Genomic DNA, 19,044 nt, shown 5'->3' with positions numbered 1-19,044 from the left:
TATCGCCGGAAGAAATCCGCCGGAACCTAAAAAGACCTGGAGGGGGATATTTCCGCCTATGGTACTTCGTGTGCCGAGGAAGGCAGTTGGCAAATAAGAGTTTAGAAATAACTCGGAAGGCGACTTTCGCCTTCATTATTAGATACTTTAAAAAAAAAAAACCATCTTTGGCAGTTTGTGGAGACAACAGAAAAAATTTACAGTGTAAAATACCTGTAACTGGGCATTAAAGGGTTTTTATAAGGACCACGGGAAAGTGTAGAGATTGTCAGTCACCCAGGTCAGAGTTGTCCCAAAGGTGCTTTTTCAGGAGGCAGCTGGGCTTTCTTGTTTTTTCTCTTTGAAGATGTTTCGCTTCTCAGCCAAGAAGCTTCTTCAGCTGTGACTGGATGGTGGGGAATGGAAGGATTTATATTCCTTGCAGACAGCTGGTCATTTGCATCCTTTTAAAGGGTTGTTGAGACCACTTGGAGGTTTCTCTGTGTCCGCTGGGTCACCTGAGTAGTGCTCCTGGTTCCTGTAGTCTGCAATTTTTCCTTTCGAAATCCATTCTTACTTCCACACCATTCAAAGGGTGTTCATCCCAAATTATATAGCTAAAAGATTCTAGAGTCTCTCAGTCATCCAGGTCATGGTTGTTCCAAAGGTGCTTTTTCAGGAGGCAACTGGATTTTGTTGGTTTTTCTCTTTGAAGAAAAAAGTATCCTGTCAGAGCTGAAGAAGCTTCTTAGATGAGAAGCAAAATGTCTTCAAAGAGAAAAAACAAGAAAGTCCAGTTCCCTCCTGAAAAAGCACCTTTGGGATGATCACAGGAAAGAAGAACCCAAAATGTAGGTTCTGACAATTGTTTCTTACACCAATTGCAGTGATTTATGTTTCCTGTTCTTTCCAAAATGAATAGAGGAGTCCGGTTCATGCCCTCTCAGTGTATCTGCACTGGCTGAATTTTTTTTTTTATCGGACATCTTTATCTTGAACAGCAAGCTAAGGGAGTGGGAGTGGGAGTTGGTAGAAAGTGCAGTCCAAAACCCGGGCTATTGTACTTGGACCAAAAAGTCAGATGACCACTAGAGTTTTGGCCGTCCAAATGTAACAGCCTTTCCCAAACACAATGGAGAATTGCTGACTGCTTTTCCATTAGTAGATTGGAGTAAGAGGGCAATTCCCACAGGGCTGTGTACTCAGTCCCTACTTGTATTCACTGTACACACGATTGTGTACCATCAGACCCATCTACTGTGATCATTAAGTTCGCAGATTACACCATACTGGGTCTTATTATAGGTGGAGACAAAACAGCATACAGGGGGGAGGTTCAAAAACTTTCCACATGGTGCTTAAAAAAACAATCAGCACCTGAACATCAGCAAGACCAAGGAGATGGTGTTGGACTTCGGAGGAAGAGAGAGGAACCTGCCCCACTTTACATTGAAGCGGACTGTGTAGAGAGTTTCCTCCTTCAAATTCCCATCTCAGTGAAGACCTCACCTGGAAAAACAACACGATCCAGATGGTCAGGAAGGTCCAACAGAGACTCCATTTCCTTAGGGTCTTGCGTAAAAACAGGGTGGAACAACAATTGACCTCCTTTTACTGGTCCACAATAGAAAGCGTCCTCACTTATTGAATCACAGTATGGCATGCCAGTCTTGACAGCCGCAGATAGAAAAACATTGCAGAGGGTGGTGAGCACAATCATCGTGGGCTGTCCCTTGATACCACTAGATGAGATTGCTAGGGCTCGCTGCCTTAGAAGAGTGAGGAAAATTCTCAGGGATGACTCTCACCCTGATCATCCCTTCTTTACCCTCCTACCATCCAGAAGGAGATATAGAAGTATAGCCAGCCATACAAACAGGCTGAAGACGAGTTTTTATCCGTGGGCTGTCAAGACTCCTGAATGAGAAGTAACATCATAATTACGCAGTATGATGGACTGCAGGGCCAGTGCAAAGTGTAACATGTACACTGGTGCAATAGGACGGTGTTTTGTCAATATGATTTAATGGGTTAGGGATTTTCTGTCTTCACTGAGTTGTATTGTGTTGGGAGGATGCATTGAGGGAGCTCAATCAATCTCATTGCACATATGTTGTGCGCTGACAATAAAGATTTGAATTATGAGTTATCACTAGGGTTGAGCACTGCATCCTGACTTCCAATCTCTGGCCTGCATCCAATCTCTGGCCTGAGCACTTCTCACTAAGTTATGGAGGCAATTGATCCAGTGGAGAAATCTAAAAATAGTTGCAACTGGTTCGGTGGGCGTAGCTTGGTGGTTATGTGACTGGTGGGTGTGGACAACTTGACATCACGTACGTCACTCACTGTTAGAGCCAGGAGACACCCCTGCCACTGAGGGTCACTAATATTGTCAAGGCAATAGGTTTCTTTTATAATGGAGAAAGTAAGTTCATACTCACTGTCATAAGACCTTTTAAAGTCAGATCCATTTCCCAGATGTTACTTGGATTTCATTATATGAGTTATTGCTATATATATGCCCTTAAAATACTATCCAATCTAGATACCTAAGAGCCCTATTTTAGGTAGCTTGCTAGGTTTCAAATGCACCAATCTACTTAAAACTGAGGTCATCCTGCTGGTGGCATGTCTGGCTTGTTCATTTTTCCAATGATTTTCTAACCATGACTCTTGACAATTTGTTCCTCTTTCCAGAAAACCAGGATCCAGAATTAGGTATGCCAGTGTTCCTTCTCATACCAACTGCTGCTAGCCATCAAACTATTAAGAGCTAGAACTGTAATTTGGCAGCAGGTTTTCAATAAGTCTATCCAAGTGGACCAAGGCAATCTCAAGTAACCAATGAGTGACAGGACATAAACAGAAATGCCTTTGAACCAGCAAGACTACATATTTGATATTACATGTTCCAACTCTGTGGTGCTCTCTTTGACCCACTTTAATATCTGGTCTTCCATGATATTTGTATGGTGATACTTCTTTTACACAGTGAACTCTGTCCTTGTCATTTGGAAGAACTTGAAACTGTTCCTTTGTTGTTTTTTCTAGAGCTAGTTGTACCCCACCCTCGCAATGGCATAACGTAATTGCTTGCAGATGTTGCATTTGTTCTGAGCATGGTTTTATTTGCTTTACATTGTCAGACCAGCACAATTATTACAGCTACCATAAGAAAATGCTGTCTTACTTTCAGGATTATAGGAATCAGTCTTGCTTTTAGGATTTTGCAATTATGAAACATTATTTATGCTTTCTACATCTTTTTGTCACACAACTGGTCACTGACCACGCATTATAAAATTACAATAATCCAAAGAGATGGTGGATGTGATCCAAGGCTTGATACCAATTTTAGTGGAATGCTTGAATTTGGATTCTTCAAGCATGAGCAAAATTGGCCCCTTGCAACTTTAGGATTTGAGAACTATATTTTCTCTCCAGTTTACCCAGCCAAAGTGATTGCCAAAAAGGAGAGAGGAACAACCATGGCTAATGGCATCTTTATAAAAATGCATGGCCTTACAGGCATTCAGAACGGCTCACTGTGGAAGAAACCAGAGGAGCATCCTAAAAGGAGGAAGGGGCAGGAAGCCACCTTGCTGCTTATTTTCCACATTCCACAGAAGCTTTTTACGAGGAACCAGGGGCTGCAAAACATTATCTTTCCGCTCTTTCCTATAGCACAAGTAGACCTCTGAAAAGTATTGCTTTTCATTTAATCAATCCTATGCCTAAATATTAAATTATAAAATGGAACCTATTAAGTCATTTAGATAATGGAATGATATGGAATGAACTTCCCCCAGGACTTCGCCAACTTCCGGACCTTCGAACCTTCTGCCGCGAGCTGAAGACATATTTGTTCATCCGCGCAGGTCTGGCATAGGGTTTTGATTTTAACTGGTTTTAATTTGAGTGGGTTTTATTTTTTTAATTGCATTTTTAATATGGGCCAAATGGAGTCAGTTTTTTTTTTAATTGTATTTTATTCTATATTTATTTTGTTTGGTGTTTTTATCTGGCTGTAAACTGCCCTGAGTCCTTCGGGAGAAGGGCGGTATAAAAGTTTGATTAATAAATAAATAAAAATAAAAGATTGCTACCTCTGCTTTAGAGTATTTGTATATCAAACTCATTCCCCTTCAATGTGTTTATCAGTGTTACTCTAATAATGGACAGAATAAAACCAGTCTACTGTATACTACTTGCTAACATAATATACCCTCATTTTTTGATCAACAAAACAATATTAATCAATTAAAAAGGCATTGATTTATTTTAGTGCTTTAGAACAGCAAAGAAAGCTGTAATTAAGTTCATACATATATTCATTCAGCTCTGGAAGTGAAATGGAAGTAGGCAACCATATGTAAATTGAAGCTATTAATCTATTTTTTATATTGCTTACAATCTTGAGTGCTTCATTTTGTAACAAAGATAACTTTGTTTATTGATTTCCTGCAAAGTACTGGAGTGTAGGCTCTATTAAAAGCTAGCTTATTCTTAAATTTTTCAGTTTTACCCATTTTCAGAAAATAATTTTGTGAAATATGAATAATGGTAACATTCTCTCTTTGCATGACATTTATCAAAGATACAATCTGAAACTCTTAAGAGTACAAATCTCTTGTTCACCATATTTGAGCAGTTTGTATATTTACACTTTTAATTCACATGATTTTTCCCCCCAACAGTGATAACCACTTTTCATGTCTCTGTCCATCATCCTTTACCACTGCTCATTCTTGTCATCTGAGAATCATGATTTATTTTGTTCACCGTCATCTTTACATTCCATTGTTCAGTTTCAGGCAAGGTGTTTTCCACAGGAGAACTGGTTCCTCTTACATTTGCACCATTACTGAAATTGGCAATTATAGTTTTTCTCTTTCTTACTTCTCATAAATATTCAAGAGGTGGTCTCCGTTTCTTCATAGGCAAGGGCTGGAGGAAGCGTAGTACCACAAGGACCTGAGAAATGGAATCTGAAAAAGAAGATTTGGGATTTAAATTGTTTTTCAATAAATTATACATACAGTATATATTTTATTAATTTAAACCATTTATGGAGTTGCCACAGAAGTACCTATTATAAATGCATTTTGGCTATTATATCAAAACTTCAATCAAAAAACAAGGCAATCTTTGGAGAGAGGTGTCTGACCCCTCATGCTAGTACAGGAAGTCTATAAAAAGAGAGACCGCTAAGCTTTTTCTCATTCATTTATCTTTGATCTACATTTGTTTTTTTCCATTAACTTTTACAGTGTTGCTAAGAAGACATAACAAACTAATGTAACCTAGAAGGTGACCTTGTCTTTCTAACAAGCATTGATAAATCCTTCCAATTTTACTTACATTACTGCAAAAACAGATCTCACCAAAACAACAAAAGATGTTACCTGAACTTATCCGTTGCTGGAGTGCTTTGCATGTTGAATTCTGCAACTGGCACTCCCCTGGCAGATACCTGAGGAGCAAACATAGCAGCAGGATATACTATAGAAGAAGTTCCAATCTGTGAAAGAGAAACAAAATATGGTTGGGTCAAAGTCAGCAATAGGTTGACTGAATTAATAAAGCATTCACCTGGCTTGCCCTCTAACTTCGTCTGAGGCAAATATTTGCTTTCTCAATTTCTTTTAACTAGAAAGTTTGACCCCAACCATAGGAATGCAGCATTAGCATTAAACAAATGGTAATACTAGCCTTCGGCCACAGATCTACAAGCCATTTCTCAAATGCCATTCCTGCTTTGCATTCAGATGTTTCTTATCTGACCATTGTCTTGGCTGCAGCTCTTCCTTCTCTTTCTCAAAGTTACTCTCACAGCCCATTAAAGTAAAATTTAGCAATTAACACAAATATCAAATCAGTTTATACAATTATTTTTGTCCACCACTTTATGCATGTGAATATGTGTCTGGGTCATTTTTGACTCGGGCAACTCCCTGGATAAGTCCACACAGCGTTTTTGGTGAGATTTTGGAAGTAGTTTGCCACCGCTTTCCTTTCCTAAGAGTTACTGGCCCAAGATTTCCCCCCAGCTGGCTTTGTGCCTAAGATGGGACTAAAACTCAAAATGTTTTCTTCTGGTGCTTTAAACCACTGCATAAAACTGGCTCTCATTGATTATAATAAGAAATTATAATTTTAATTCAATTATCATTAATAAAATTTGACAATACTGACCTATACAATGTTAATTTAGGGATATCTCAACTTAGTAATTTTTCTTAGAACTTAGAACAACAGGTTGGAAGGGACCTTGGAAGTCTTCTAATCCAACCCCATATCCATGGCAGGAGATCCTACACTATTATGGACAAATGGCTGTCTAATCTTTTAATAAATGTCATCTTTGCCTACTCCTGAGTCAGCTCTTAAGCAACCATGGCTGATTTGGAAAAAAAACCTAAATTGAAATTTTTGAACATTGTGTTAGAAAAGACTGATGAGAATATTGTGGACAGTCAAGAAAACAATTAAATGGATTATCAAACAAATCAACCCGGAGTTCTCATTCAAAGCACAAATGACCAGGCTCCAAATATCCTACTTTGGATATATGACCTAGATGTCTGGAGAAGACACTAACTCTGAGAAACATGAAAGGAAAGAAAAGAAGTAAACCAGCAAGCAGGTGGTGATGGATGAACTGTTGGAAAATCTGATATCCCAGGATAGAGACAGATCACCATAGAGAAAATCTCACCGGATGGGTGCTAAGAGTTGACAATGACTTGATGGCACATAATCAAGCTGGGCTGGAGCAGAAAAAACCAAGGCTGGTTACTAAGTTGGAAAAATGAAAAACAACCCAGAAGAAAACAGTGTATCATCTACAGGTAGTTCTCGACCTAGGACAAGAATAGAGCCCAAAATGTCTGTTGCTAAGTAAAACACTTGTTAAGTGAGTTCTGCTCCATTTTACAACTTTTCTTCCCACAGCTGTTAAATGAATCATTGCAGCTGTTAAGTTAGTAATCCGGCTGTTAAGTGAATCAGGCTTCCCCATTGACTTTGCTTGTAAAGAGGTCACAAAAGGGGATCACATGACTCCAGGACACTGCACCCGTCATAAATATGAACCAGTTGCTCAGCATCCAAATTTTAATCTTATGACTAAAGGGGTGCTGCAATGGATTGTTGTAAGTCGAGGACTACATGTATATTGTTGTCAATGAAGCATGCTACACTTGATATTTGTTGAGATATCCCTCCTAAAACACATAATTTTTGCTTAGTTAAATGTCCTAATACACCAAGAAACAGGTGCAGTAGCTAAAATATTGGATTAGGGTCAAGGAAACCCTGACCCTAGTTGTCTTTTAGTCATAACAACTCCTTGAGTCCTCTTTTGGCCCAACCTATCTCATAGTTTAGTGGAAGGGAAAACAGAAAGAGGGAGTACTATGTACAGATATTTAACTCCTGAATTAAAAGTGGGATACAAAGTTAATCAAGTAAGAAAAGCAAATAAGTTTTAAAAACTACTCACCACCAAACAAAGATCACATATCTCAAGTTCTTTTTCAACCTCTGTAAGGATATTAGAATCCAAAGTTTCTCCAAACCATACAACATGAGGTCGCAAGAGGCCACTGCACAGTTCACATCTGTCTCCCCCCCAAATATGGAGAAATTATATATATATATATATATAATTTAAGCAAAGCAGAAATATTAGTAAAGCAATATAAAAGAGGTGATCACTATACTTTAGAATATGTTGCACATGTATCAACTTCAGTGCAAAATTATTGTATATTGTTTAAATTCTAGAAAAATCCATTAGGAAAATCTTCATACTTTATACAGTATATTTAATCCAAATAAGTTATTCAAAATATTTCACCAATCTTGATATTGTTGTTATGCAAATAAATATTCCAGCCAATGAACCAAATCTAAGTTTTTGAATTTTAAAATAGAGAAAATTATGCATACAATGCTGCTAAAAATCACTGGACCAAAAAAAATACTCAGTTTAGATAAGTCATACAACAAAAGGCTGGACTTTTATAATATTAATATGAAACTCATCATGTTGGTCTAGGATAGTATAAATCCACTGTGATTTTAATTATATTTTAGTCCTAAAACTGCATTTCAAATTAAGGATAATTGAATTAAAATATAAATATGAATAAACTTAGAAAAGCAGCTTATAATACGGATGTCACTAGCCCAGCAGGTATCCACAAATGGATACCATTCCTCAGCAAAACTGAGAGGAAGATTTGAGACAATTCTACTTCTCCTGGAAGCTTGGGCATCCATTCCTAAGCCAATTTAGAAGTAGGAAAGGGGAATAAAGGGAAAAATCCTGGAAGAGATTCCTATTGCTGATGGATTATTTTTATCATGAGCGTGACACTAACTAGATGCTACTAATACTTTCACGTAGAAAACGCTTTAATGTCAATGCAAATGTTTTCTGATTGTTTGAACAAGAGTGTACATCATGTGTATTCTTTTATGCTGTCTAACAAATGCTCTTACATAACAGAGGCAGCATATATAATTCTGTTCCCTCTCTGAACATTACAGTAATGAATATGAAAGCTGCAAACTTGCGGTCATTCAACTGCAACACAGATCTTGTTGTAGGGCAAATCATAGTATCATGGATAAATACACACACACTCACACATAGTATTTTTATTTTATTTCTTTTAGAAAACTGACATGAGATCAAAACTTACCGAGGGAGATCTCCCACAGGAATAGTAGCTTCTTCCGTTTCAGGATCTGGAGCCCTAGAATTGTTAACAATAACAAGAACAAACATTTAACTATAATAAAGTACCACATAAATATAATATTCTTTCTATTACTAGAAAATCTCTGGTTTTGATCTTATTTTAGTGAGATAACCAACAACATGCACATTTTTTCCTTTTGAAAACTAGTTTGAAAAAAGCAATAATGATTTTAAGAAATAGGCTTAATTGGCAATAACAAGAAAAAGTTTTACTCTAATGGGAAATGAATACAGTATTTTGCACATTTCCATGTAATAAAGCTTTTCTTTTTCTTTTCTTTTTCCTACTTTAGATATCTTATTTTTTGAGATATCATTTTCTTGAAATTTTAAACATTAAGAAAGTAATTCAGCAAAACATCAGTCTTTGTACAGTCCTCATAACTGCTGACCTGTATAAATGCTCAAGCAGAAGTTTATATCCCTCAACTGTTCTTGGAATAGTGCCCCAAAATTACAAATAAAACTGCTAACAATTCTACATAGCAGCAACAGTAAAATTCTACATATATGACATAGGGGCCTACACAGGATAGCAGCTTGCCCACTCCTATTTAATGGTACCCTGTATTTCTATCATTCTTCACTAATAAAAACTGTGACTATCATGGCACAGATAATTACCCTTTTCCAGCTAAAGCAGGACAGATTGGACTGTTGTAATTCTCCACCACGTTTCTACAACTGGTGCATCGGGTTTTGAATAAGCTACCTGTGACATTAAGCAATAATGTCAGATTACAATATTAATTTTTAAACTTTTATTCCTGGTAAAACTACAGGATAATGATACATCCTATTAAAATGAGAAGTAACAATATAGCTTTCATCAACATACAACAAAATCAAAGTTAATAGTAATATTTTGAAAACTGGAATGTAAGGGCAAACATGTACAAGTTATAAAATTACTACTACAAAAGTAATGGTAAATAGCCAATTATTTTTTGGTTTACATTTCCAGACATTAAAAATGCTTGCCTTACAGAGAAGTTTTAAGTTCCTACATACTTGTAATTTGGGCATACGTAATGTTCATGCATATTTCTAGAGCTACAATATTGCCCATTTCCCTTTCTTGTTCAAATTATTCCCTTCAAGATCTGCTGGAGGTAGGACAGGAATAATGGTCTTCAGAGAGAATAAAAGGATCACCAACTGTTCTGTATAAAAATGTGTACATAAGCCTTGAAACTTGTTTATATATGTAATTCTTACTCTCTATTTTCAGATGTTAATTCATAATCCACATTTTAAGTTCAGTTTATATAAAAGAAAAGAATGCTTTTTTTACTAGAGTCATAACACTGTATATTTATTTGAGCAGTGGTGTTGGGAAAAGGAGTAATATAGGTAGTCCTCGACTTACAAAAGTTTGTTTAGTGACCATTCAAAGTTACAACAGCACTGAAAAAGTGATTTATGACTGTTTTTCACAGTTACAACAGTTGTAGCATCTCCATGGTCATGTGATCAAAATTCAGATGCTTGGCAACTGATTCACATTTATGACAGTTACACTATCTGACAAGCAAAGTTAATGGAGAAGCCAGATTCTCCTAACAACTTTGTTATTAATTTAACAATTGCAGTAATTCACCTAACAATTGTGGCAATACATGTCATAAAATTAGGTAAAACTCACTTAACAAATTTCTTGCTTAACATCAGAAATTTTGGGCTCAACTGTGGTCGTAAGTTGAGGACTACCTGTATTATCCTATTCTTTCATATTATTTCCTTAATCAAAATCCTTTCTTATTATTTTTGCTCACAAGCGAAAATATAGAAAAATTTTTTCCTCTCAATCTTTACAATATAAGCATAAAAGCTATTTTGGTACTCTCCTGAGGGAGAATCAAGACAAAGAAAGAACCCAGTCATAGCAAGCACAAGATCTTAGTGTGGAATCTATACTGACAAATAATTATTTATAGTGATTTATTAATATAAAATATGGTTAAATGAGCCCTTTCTATGAATTCTTACCATGAATTTCTAAAACATGCTTTGATCCTGCTCTTTTGTGGAGTTCATCAATGTTTTGTGTGATGATCGCAACACTCCTGCCTTGCTTGCTTATCTTAGCCTCACACTCTGCTATGGCAAGGTGTGCGGGGTTTGGTTGTTTGGTCATCATTAATTCTCTACGGTAATGATAGAATTCCCACACTCTAGAGGGATTCCTTGCAAAAGCTTCTGGGGTAGCCAGTTCCTGTGAGAGGAAAAATTGTTTGTTATTTTGCTAAAAGAAATAAATATTCATAGCTGACTATGAAGACTGACTTAATTATATGAAGTTGCAACAATATAAAATCAGTTTGCATTTATGCAGTGTATTCCTATATTCAAAATGCTTTATGAATAAATTCAGTGAAATCTCAATGTACCAAACCTAATACAAGAAGCTTCACTTAGAATGGACTAATTCTTAGAATGTGTTGTTTGCAAATATATTGATGAAAACACCATTTATGTCATTATCATTCTTTAATACTTTGTCATTTGCATCATTTGTATAATGCAGAATATTGATTGAACGGCACCATTGAGAATTGCGCAGCATACAAATTTAATTATTATGCATATTATGCAAATTACCCCCAGGTGAGTGTTTTTCATAAATAATGAACACCCTTTTAGAATAGAATAGAATAACAGAATTGGAAGGGACCTTGGAGGTCTTCTAGTCCAACCCCTTGCTTAGGCAGGAAACCCTACACCACTTCAGACAAATGGTTATCTAATCTCTTCTTAAAAACTTCCAGTGTTGGAGCATTTACAACTTCTGGAAGCAAGTTATTCCACTGATTAATTGTTCTGTCAGGAAATTTCTCCTTAGTTTTTCCCTCAACTAATCCATTAAAATAAGATTTTATATTATGTTAATAAAAGTTAATAATTCTAACAGAATTTAACTACGATACATTCACATTTCTTACATGTAAGCATTCTAATCTACACTGAGACAATTTTGAAAATAATTTGTTTGACACTGTTGGGTTTCATCTAATAATACACTGAATGATTAGCTAACTAGCCTACATATCAAGATTTTAAATCTATCACAGAATGATTTCATTCTAAGCAAAGGTCTTGGTTTTGACTTAGAACACAGCGTGAGCCAGGCCACAGTATCAAACCATACTCAAAGCAAACTGTTGCTTAACACGTCATACTAGGTTCTTAAAAAGTATTAAGGCTTTTAAATAATATTTAGCATCCTGAAAATATATCAATACTACATACTTGTGCATGCCATTTTCTCCAAAAGCCTCCTGCACCTCGGAAAGTTGGAACGCCACTCTCTGCACTAATTCCAGCCCCTGTGATAATTGCTATATGTTTTGCTTTAGCAAATATCTCTCGAAATTCAGCAATATCTTAAAAATATAAGAAAAATGCAATTAGTAGATTTTTCAAACATGTTCTCAATACACATGTTATTTTGATTAGAGTGTGGAAAATTGATAGCGAAATTATTTTTCAACTATAAAAGTTCCTGTTCTGGGTGGTCCTAAATGAATTCAATCCAATAAACTCTGCCTGAATGTTAGATATGGATCTTAACATTTCTGAGGAGGAGGACAGGCGAACATGTCCCAAAGGTAAATTATGCTTGCATATTAGACTTTTGAGTGTTTAAACTGGAGCTAAAAAAGGGAATAGTTTATACTCAAAATTAGATACATATGAAACATATTTTGCACAGTAAAACCCAAGGAATCTTATGCAGCTTGGCATATATGTCCTAAAAATTAGAAACAGACTTTTCAACCATTTGTACTGATATTTCCTTGTTTTTACCTAAATATGTCAATGAAATAACAGCTTGGTTCTATGATTATCTAGCATATCTAATCAATTTATTTTAAAAATAAATAACATTAGCTCTTTCTGGAGCTAATGTTAATTTCTACTTGTTTGTCAAATTTAGGAGCTCCAACTCTGTAAAATCACTGGGTTGCATACAATATTAAAAAACAGAACCAATACAATAAGGAAAAAGAATGAAGCACATCCAAAAGAAAAAAAAAATCAATTAACATATAAATGGATATAAGGGCTTGCCACCCACACTAATATAAGGTCTAGGGGAAAATATGGTTTCTGGAAACTTTCTATAGTTAACTTGCAAACCTGAGTCAAGAAATATGTTTGATTAGCTTTAAAAATAGACTGAGGAATATGAAACAAGGAGATTCCATATGGATAGTTTAATACAGTATGAAATCTGTCCCCCCTCCATCCAGATTTTATATTATAATTAAATCTCATTTTTTGATCTGAAGAGAAGAAGCAGGAAAATTTGGGGAGAAAAATCACCAGATTGCTGTTTTTAAACCAAGGGTATTTTGGGGAGAATAGACATGGACAAAGAAATTATGAGGAAGAGATAGTGGCACAGGAGAAGCAATCACCTCCCCTCTTATTTAATATGATCATGAACAATTTATTTGCTCTCTTCATTCAAGCTAATAAAGCTAAATTCAAGCTAACTCAAGCTAATGCATTTGCCAGTTTTATTTTTTAAAGTACCTTAAATTGGGGTGAAATGCTCAGAGTTTGGACTGGATTGGCTGATCTGGTAGTGATGGGGGCGGGTAGTTCGAAGAACCGATAGCAAAAATACCTGGCCTCCCCCCGCCCATGCCCATCCAATCACCCGGTTGCCCGCTTGCCGCTTCTTTTTGAAAATGCTTTTAAAAAGTTAAAAACAAGGCTCTGACGATCACAGCTGAGCCGCGCAATCGTCAGAGCCTTTTTTTACTTTTAAAAGCATTTTTTTACAACCTATTCAGCTTTTTTAAAAAAAAAAAAATTCAGCTTTTAAAAGGTAAAAAAAGGCTCTGATGATCACAGCTGAGATACCTGATCGTCAGAGCTGTTTGTTTTAAAAGAATTTTTTTTGCAACCTTTTTGGCTGAATAGGCTGTAAAAAATGCTTTTAAAAGCAAAAAAAAAATAAAAAATAGTGCGCCACAGCTGATCACCCCCCTGGCACTGTTCTACTAACTCCATGCCTCCTTTTGGCATGCACTGCATGCGCGCACCTCACATTTGGTGTGTGGTGCGCACTGCGCATGTACGCACCTCACATTTGGTGCGTGGTGCACACTGCGCACTCATGCAGAGCCAGTGAACCGGTAGTAAACCAGTTCAGATTTCATCACTGCCTTAAATGTACCCAAAATATTCCTTTAACAACAGAAAATAAATTAAATTCCATTATCTGTACAGTCTCCATCATAATCTGTTCTCAATGCCTACATGCTGTGCATATCTGATGTCACAATTCCTTTGTTATACAAGAAGTGATATTTTTAAACTTCTGAATTTATAAAAGAATCCCATCTTACTTGAACTGGGTCGTGCCATTTCAAAGTATGCCCTTTCTTTCTTGGCTGGAGCAAATTTAAGCCCGCAATATACTTGAGAAACCACGTTCCTCACGGTAAGGTTGAAAAGCTTCATTAGGATTCTGTATTCTGCTAAGTGAGATTGAAAAGAGTAAAGTGGAAAAGTAGCTATTTGACAAAATAAAAAAGCAAAATTTATCCTGCATATATTTCGTATTAATTACCATAGTTCTATAGTAAATATCACCCTAATAAATTGGCCTACATTATGAGTCACATTCCATTCTAGTCCAGAGCACATAATTGCTTCTTATGTTAGCTCTTCTGTGATAATACAAGTTGTTGAAGCTTTTTAAGGCTAATTCACCAGACTGACACGAGTTAAGAGAGCACATCAAACTGGAAGCTTGAGAAATTATTTGTCAAAATGTATCTTTTCTCAGAAATAGACTAATTTTATTCACTGAAGGACCAGTTCAATGCAATTTATAGCATTAATTTTTAAATTCTACCCTTTTATTTACATTTGTTTTTATAAAACTGTTTTTTAAAATCTGATGCTAACATTTATCTCAATATATAGTCTACCAATTCAGATAAGATTATTCACATTTCCTGCCTTATCAGTGTAATGGTGCTAGCTGTGTTTTTTTTAAAAAAACCTCCTTTATTTTCATAAATAACTGAAGGTGGCAAGCATAACTAATACCCCTTCTTCCTCCTTTTCCCCCACAAGAAAAACTCCATGAAGTGAATTGGGTTGAGAGAAATTGGCCCACTTCTTTTTGCTTTGCAGCCATATTTCTCATATTCCCTTATTTTGGTATACAATTCTTCTTATCATGATTTTTCTTACTCCATACTGTGTTCTAGAAAACATTTTTATAAATCTATAAATCTACTGCATATTTTCTTAAACCAATGCCTAGTATTTTAGTCAGAATTGACTTACATGATGGTTCACATGAACACATCTTCGCAGTTTTCTTCACATGATGTAGAAATGGTTTAAAAATCAATAGCTGATTTAGCCAAATTGCTCTCAAAAGCTAGATTTAAGTTTTCCTATGGAGATCCTCAGTCATCCAGGTTATGGTTGTTCCAAAGATGCTTTTTCAAGAGGCAACTGGACTTTCTGATTTTTCTTTGAAGATGTTTCACTTCTCATCCAAGAAATTTTTTCAGCTGACTGGATGGTCGGGAATGGAAGGATTTGTAGTCCTTGCAGACATCTGTTCTCACTGGCATTATTACAGCAAGTTGTTAAGGCTACCTGGAAATTTATCTGTGTTGTCAGGGTCACCTGAATGGTGAAACTGGGTATGGAGCTTTCTTGGAACTGCTGAAAGGACCGTGTTGTAGACTGAAGATAGATCATCTTGTATCAATCCCTCTATTTTGACAGAGGGCTGTTCAATTTTGACATAGATGGCCTCTTTGACCCCTTTTTCAAACCAGCAGTCCCCTCTGTCCAAAATGTGGACTTTGCTATCTTCAAAACAGTGGCATTTGTCTTTTAAATGCAGATGGACTGCTGAATCTTGTCCTGATGGATTTGTTCTCCTATGTTGTGCCATGCGTTTATGAAGTGGTTTATGAAGCTGTCTGCAAAGAGTATAAATCCTTCCATTCTCCATCATCCAGTCAGAGCTGAAGAAGCTTCTTGAAGTCCAGTTCCCCCTTGAAAAAGCACTTTTGGGAGACTCAACTTTGCTGTGATGATAAATGATTCAATGGGACTTCGCTGTCATGATAAGTGACTCAAAGCAAATTGTTCAAGTTACAGAGATCCTTACAAGATAACTTACCAGATGTCACCCAATGTATCGGTTATTAAAGCATTCATACAATCACTTTTAGTTGTGACAATTCACTAGGAATGCTGATGTTATTAGAAAACCCATTGCCAAAATAAATAGGGGAAAGAGTTGTTTTGAGATGGGGAGGGAAGGGTAATGGCCCAGTGGAACATAATATTGCAATCCCATTCAGTTCCAACCTGAAGTTCTAAGGCAAAAAATAAATAACAAAAGTTAAGAAGAAGTAAAAAACTATACGGAGAGATTTTTTTTTTTTTTTTGTTTACATTTATACCCCGCCCTTCTCCGAAGACTCAGGGCGGCTTACAATGTATAGGGCAATAGTCTCATTCTATTTGTATATATTTACAAAGTCAACTTATTGCCCCCCCAACAATCTGGGTCCTCATTTTACCTACCTTATAAAGGATGGAAGGCTGAGTCAACCTTGGGCCGGGCTCGAACCTGCAGTAATTGCAGGCTTTGTGTTCTTAATAACAGGCCTTACCAGGCAGAGCTAAACCGAGATATGTTTTGATCAAACCAATTTGAGCCACCTAACGTTTCCTAATCAATAAAACAGGACTGGAAGTAGGGACAGATGTCCCATGAAGCCGAAAAAACACTTGACACCTTTACATAAAACTAGATGAAACGACTATTTAAATTCAACAGATCTATACCTGGGGGCCTATCTTTTTCAGTTCTGCCTACTGCATATAATTAATGGAGGGAAAAGAAGGAAAACATCAGAACTTCAGTTAGCACAACCGTACATTCGCCACTTTGAGGCCGCATACAATAATACATACATATATTACTAAAGGTAGTCCCCGACTTACGACCACAATTGAGCCCAGAATTTATGTTGCTAAGGGAAAAATTGATTAAGTGGGTTTGGCCCCATTTTACCACTTTTCTTGCCACAGTTGTTCAGTGAATCACTGCAGTTAGTAATATGGGTGTTAAGTGAATCTGGCTTCCCCATTGACTTTGCTTATCAGAAGGTTGCAAAAAATGATCCCATGACACCCCCCTCCCGCCCTTGCAACTGTCATAAATGTGAGTCCATTGTCAAGCATCCAAATGTCAATCATGTGACTGCGGGGGAGGCTGCAATGGTCATAAGTGTGAGAAAAGGTCGTAAGTCACTTTTTTCAGTGCCGGTGTAACGTCAAACGGTCACTATGTGAATGGTCGTAAGTCGAGGACTACCTGGATTACAAAGGTGGGGGTATCAATATGTTGTTATTATTTCTGTCACAAACGGCAAGAAGCAGGCCTAAACAGACCAGGGCCCGCCTCCACACACACCCCACCCCCGCAACACAGGCCAGCCAGCGCTTCTGGACTCGCCCAAGAGGGGCTGGAATTGGTTCTTCTTCCTCCACTAATGAGGCAGCCGAAAAGCCAGAAAGAGAACTTTTCTCCCTGCTCCGGGCCGCACCTGGTTGTCGGGTCTGTCCCTCACTCCCCCTCAGAAAGCGGGAGAGCAATTCGGGAAAGGAGCCGACTGGTGAAACCCACGGAGCCCAGCGCTCCCGGTTCCCCGAGACTACGAGTCTCGACCGAGCGGCCGCGTTACTTACCCCGAGCCCCACCTCACGCTTCCCTGGGCCCGTCTAGCCAGCGCGACCGTAGCCCGCCAGGAAGTGGCAAGGCCGCCAGAGCGGCCCCCCCGCCGCGCGCACGAGGAAGCCCTGCGTGAAAACTGGCACGTCCCCCGCGCGCCTGTCGCCCCTCAAGTGCCCCTTCTGGGGTTGCTATGGCAGCGGTGAGAAGGAAGGAGGGGGCAGAGGGCGGGCGGCCACGTCTCTGTCGCTCTTGCTTCGAACTGACAAGCGTTCCCAGCGAGGCGGGGTTTAGCGCCAGGCTTTTATGGAATCTTTTTTTTTTTTTTAATGGATTCTGGGAGTTGAAGTCCGCGTAGCTTAAGGTTGCCCAATTTGAGAAGCGCTGGTCTAGATCAGGGGGTTCCAAGCTTGGCTACTTTGAGACTTTGTGGACTTCAACTCCCAGAATTCCTCAGCCACCGTGGGGAGTTCTGGGAGTTGAAGTCCACAAGTCTTAAAGTGGCCAAGTTTGGAGTCCTTTGATATAGGTGCTGCTGAGCTCTGTTTGGAGCAAATATATGCAGAAATCAGTCAACAGGGTTTGCTCAGAAGCACCCAAAGAAAGGTTCCAATCCTAGAAGACTTAAAGGTAAAGGTAATCCTGTCCAGTTGTGAGGGAACCAGTCTTTTCCGAAGACATTTCTGTGCTGTTATCTTGCCATCTTCTTGGTACCTATTTATCTACTTCCTTTGCATGCTTTCAAACTGCCAGGTGGGCAGCAGCTGGGACAAGTAACAGGAGTTTACCCTGTCCTATGGTGCTCAAGTTTTGAACCCCGGCTGTCAGTTTTCCAGCTGATAAGCTCAGTATCTTTAGTGTTGGGCCATCACTGCCACACCTAGAAGTCTTACAATTCTATTTTCTTCCAAAAGAATGATTATAAAATAACTGAGTTTATTTGAGATCTTGAGGTATTGTTTTCTGCTTGATTGTTTGAGGGGTGTTAATATCTGGTCATCTGAGTGTTGTCTTTGGAGAGGATATATTCTGGTCTTTTTGTTTCCCCCTTAGCTTTTGGAATTTTTGTTTTTAATGGTATGTAAGTGTGGTTTATCTCTATGTGTCCATTGATGGCTTATTTGTCTGAATGCCAAGCTTTGGCTGTTTTTTTGGATTTAGCTTGGGCTAGGATGCTCAGAGTTTCCCAGTTGAAACTATGAGTCTGTCCATGTGTTCTAAGATTAAAGATTTTAATGCAACCCTGATTGTTATTTGATATTCCTGGATGCATTCTGCTAGTCTTCTTGCTGTCTGTCCTACATAGCAGCTATTACAATTTTTACATTGTATGTTGTAGATGACTTTTTCTTTTTTTGGTTGTTGGGTCTTTAGTTTACATAAGATGCTTTGGAGACCTTTAGTGGGTTTGTGTCCTACAGTGATGGGTGATGCTGTGTGGTTGTACCATAATATAGTCTGTCGTTGTTTCTGAGATGTTTTTGACATATGGCTGAGATGTTCTGAGATGTTTTTGACAGACTAAGGTTGAGGAAGAGCATGGGCCAGTCCTGGAGCCGGG

The 19,044-nt window shown here is 37.7% G+C and overlaps 1 protein-coding gene across 3 annotated transcripts; it reads right to left on the bottom strand.

Annotated features, from left to right (window-relative positions):
• Positions 1 to 4,238: 4,238 nt before the first annotated feature.
• Positions 4,239 to 17,791, bottom strand: SIRT5 (sirtuin 5). Of its 3 annotated transcripts, none has more exons than XM_058178778.1 (9): positions 17,501 to 17,791; positions 14,113 to 14,244; positions 12,002 to 12,135; positions 10,742 to 10,967; positions 9,377 to 9,464; positions 8,694 to 8,747; positions 7,487 to 7,604; positions 5,388 to 5,503; positions 4,239 to 4,970 (listed from the first exon to the last, which is right to left on the bottom strand). In XM_058178778.1, the coding sequence occupies exons 2-9, from the start codon at positions 14,225 to 14,227 to the stop codon at positions 4,895 to 4,897; spliced, it is 927 nt and encodes a 308-aa protein (XP_058034761.1). In that variant the 5' UTR covers positions 14,228 to 14,244; positions 17,501 to 17,791; the 3' UTR covers positions 4,239 to 4,894. The 3 variants fall into 3 exon arrangements, with proteins under 3 accessions (XP_058034761.1, XP_058034760.1, XP_058034762.1); XM_058178777.1 differs by having other exon boundaries at positions 14,113 to 14,241; positions 17,501 to 17,790; XM_058178779.1 differs by lacking the exon at positions 14,113 to 14,244.
• Positions 17,792 to 19,044: the final 1,253 nt, after the last annotated feature.

Source organism: Ahaetulla prasina, chromosome 3 (assembly GCF_028640845.1).
Source record: "Ahaetulla prasina isolate Xishuangbanna chromosome 3, ASM2864084v1, whole genome shotgun sequence".
Taxonomy (NCBI): Eukaryota; Metazoa; Chordata; class Lepidosauria; order Squamata; family Colubridae; genus Ahaetulla; species Ahaetulla prasina.
The sequence above is the reverse complement of the archived record's forward strand: the minus strand, read 5'-3'. Positions and strand labels throughout refer to the sequence as shown.